This window comes from Cibotium barometz, chromosome 57 (genome assembly GCF_041138505.1).
Source record: "Cibotium barometz isolate CiBa-2024 chromosome 57, ASM4113850v1, whole genome shotgun sequence".
NCBI classification, from domain to species: domain Eukaryota; kingdom Viridiplantae; phylum Streptophyta; class Polypodiopsida; order Cyatheales; family Cibotiaceae; genus Cibotium; species Cibotium barometz.
In genome coordinates, this window is record NC_141102.1 from 25287164 (window position 1) to 25289636 (window position 2473).

Here is a 2473-nt window from a genome sequence, read left to right on the forward strand (position 1 = left end):
TCATGGACATAATGCTCTTGTTTACATGGGTACAAGTTTGTTGTTGGCTTGGCACATGACTTTCACATGATCTCTACCAAGTTTATTGAATGCCCCCAATTTTTCCCCGTATGCATGCTTGATTTGAGTGTCATTTTCAATGTTGAATCGTCAACTTCATGCTTTGTATTGAGTTGAATTTAAAATTTTACATATAGCAACTTTTTTTAATGCCAAAAAGTGCCACAAGCTCCTTAAATAGGGTTGACAAGTACTTACCAAGTGGCTATTTAGTGTTTAGGAACAAGCTAGTAGTAAGTATCTTGCCATCAATTTGGGGCTTGCTGTACCAAATTGAAATAAATAATAGCTCATGCCTAAGAGTTCTGATTTTGTTTTTCGAGCCGGGGTCAGAGATGAGCATGCATCTCTGAGACTCGAGCAGAGAAACGCTTTTGTCATTCAATTGGAGTGTACGAAGCATGTAGAGAATCCTAGCAACTCCCAAGTCCATGCATTACATAGAAAAACCCTAGCAATTCGTGAGAAAGTGCGTGGGGAGGCTTCTACGAAGCTGCACGATTCCGTATGTATGTCGGCCTCTTTCAACCTCAATTTTTGTCCGTATGTATGTGTTTGAAAATGCTAGCATGATAGGCGCCTTCCGGGCAAGCCCCAAGAAGCCACAGCGACATTTCCCCAGCCGAAAATCCGAAAAAGGAAAAAATGCAATGAAATTTATAAGCACAAGAAGTGGCTCCTGCATTTGCACACACAAGTGCAGCTATCCTCCCCGGCTCACTCACAGCTGTAAGCTCAACACCACCCAAACCAGCCTAACAAGCTGTGATTAGATTTTCTTTTCGCCATACCATAATTTGATATTCTCTCTTCTTCTTCTCCATTGCACGTACTCCCTTAATCTTTTCCCAAAAAGCTCATGCATCGCTCTTTCTGCCCTCCCACTTCATACTTGCCTGACCTCGTCTCCCCGTCCACAGCTAGTAGCAGCTGCGTCTCATTTGAGGAGCGTTCCTCGGCCACACCTCCACCTGCCCTTTGCTTTGATGATGGCCAATCCATCAATTCTGAGGACATTGTTATGGATTGCAGGAGCTTGGAATCCCTTATGGCCAGTGACGAGTCAGTAATCATGCTGGATTGCTTATGGGATAATAATTGGCATCCTTCAGTTGATGAAACCACCTCATTTGCCTATGATGAAGAAATGATGGCATCACTTAACATGTGGGATAAATGGCTGGATTTTGCAACTCATGAATTGTATCCCTTTGATGAGTCTTCTCTCAGCAACAATGAGGTCAATTCAATGTCGACGGGCAATGGTTCCTGCAGCTTCAATTCCGGCAGCTTCGCGACGACGGAAAACTTGTACATGCAAGCGTCTCCAACCTACTTTGAAGCATCCTCCTCGACTGCAATTGCAGCCAGTCCACCCCACCTGGACTTGGAGGCTTTAGGGTAAGTATCCCCCGACTCGGCCATAATTGCAATCAATTAATCAAGCAAAACACAAATTAGTGTAATGCACATCGTATATCAATAAATTAATCTAATTAATTATCGAATGTATAATTTTGCAGGACCAACACAAGCCTTAATATTAACGAGGTTGAAAACACAGAGGTCGACGTAGTGGCCTTTCAAGTGGAATGCAGCAATCCTGCCCTGCACGACGGCTACGTATGGCGCAAATATGGCCAGAAAAACATCAAGGGTAGAAGCTTCCCTAGGTAAGGTTTCCGTAAAACCACCCTTATTACTTCAATTAATGTGCATACCCAGATCATAAATTCATTATATTCGATATAAATTGCTTCTCAAATCTTTATGTGCCTGTACAGGAGCTACTACCGGTGTGCTCAAATGGGCTGCCCCATCAGAAAGCAAACTGAAAGCTCGTCGGAGATGGAAGGCTATGTGGTGATTACATACATCGGCAAGCACAACCACTAACAATGTAATTGAAAGCCCAAGTGAATATTAACACCCATAATCTGTGTAGATTAAGCATCATTATCTGCAGCATTTTGGAGCCATGCAAATAGCAGTCAAAAGCCTAAAAGCCCTGTAAATTCTTTTACCACCACTTAGCCCTGCTGCTGTAAGCCCATCCAGCAAGAGGCATACTATATAGACATTGCGTACTTAATGAAATGTTCAATCATTCTTTCATTTAGCGGCTTGATCGCCACCCATCCTTCTGGGTAGCGAGAATAAAATTTTGCGACCAGCGTCTTTCCAAGCGTGAACCCAAGCGAAGCGTGAACTCAAACGTGATCCAACCTTGAAAATTATACCTTTATTTTATTTTTCAAATTTCAAAAATGTAAAAACCCTCCTTTTTCTTCCTCCCCTTTCGCCATGTGAAAGGAAGTAAGTTGTCTTTTTCTCCTCATTGTGTGTGTAAGTCCATAATACACTTAGCCATGCCCATCTTTGTTTCAATAAAAAAATACAAAATCATATAATG

The 2473-nt window shown here is 42.3% G+C and overlaps 1 protein-coding gene across 1 annotated transcript; it reads left to right on the forward strand.

Annotated features, from left to right (window-relative positions):
- Positions 1 to 641: 641 nt before the first annotated feature.
- Positions 642 to 2117, forward strand: LOC147606591 (uncharacterized). Its single transcript, XM_086792262.1, has 3 exons — positions 642 to 1461; positions 1584 to 1733; positions 1845 to 2117. The coding sequence occupies exons 1-3, from the start codon at positions 920 to 922 to the stop codon at positions 1954 to 1956; spliced, it is 804 nt and encodes a 267-aa protein (XP_086648388.1). The 5' UTR covers positions 642 to 919; the 3' UTR covers positions 1957 to 2117.
- The last annotated feature ends 356 nt before the right edge of the window (positions 2118 to 2473 follow it).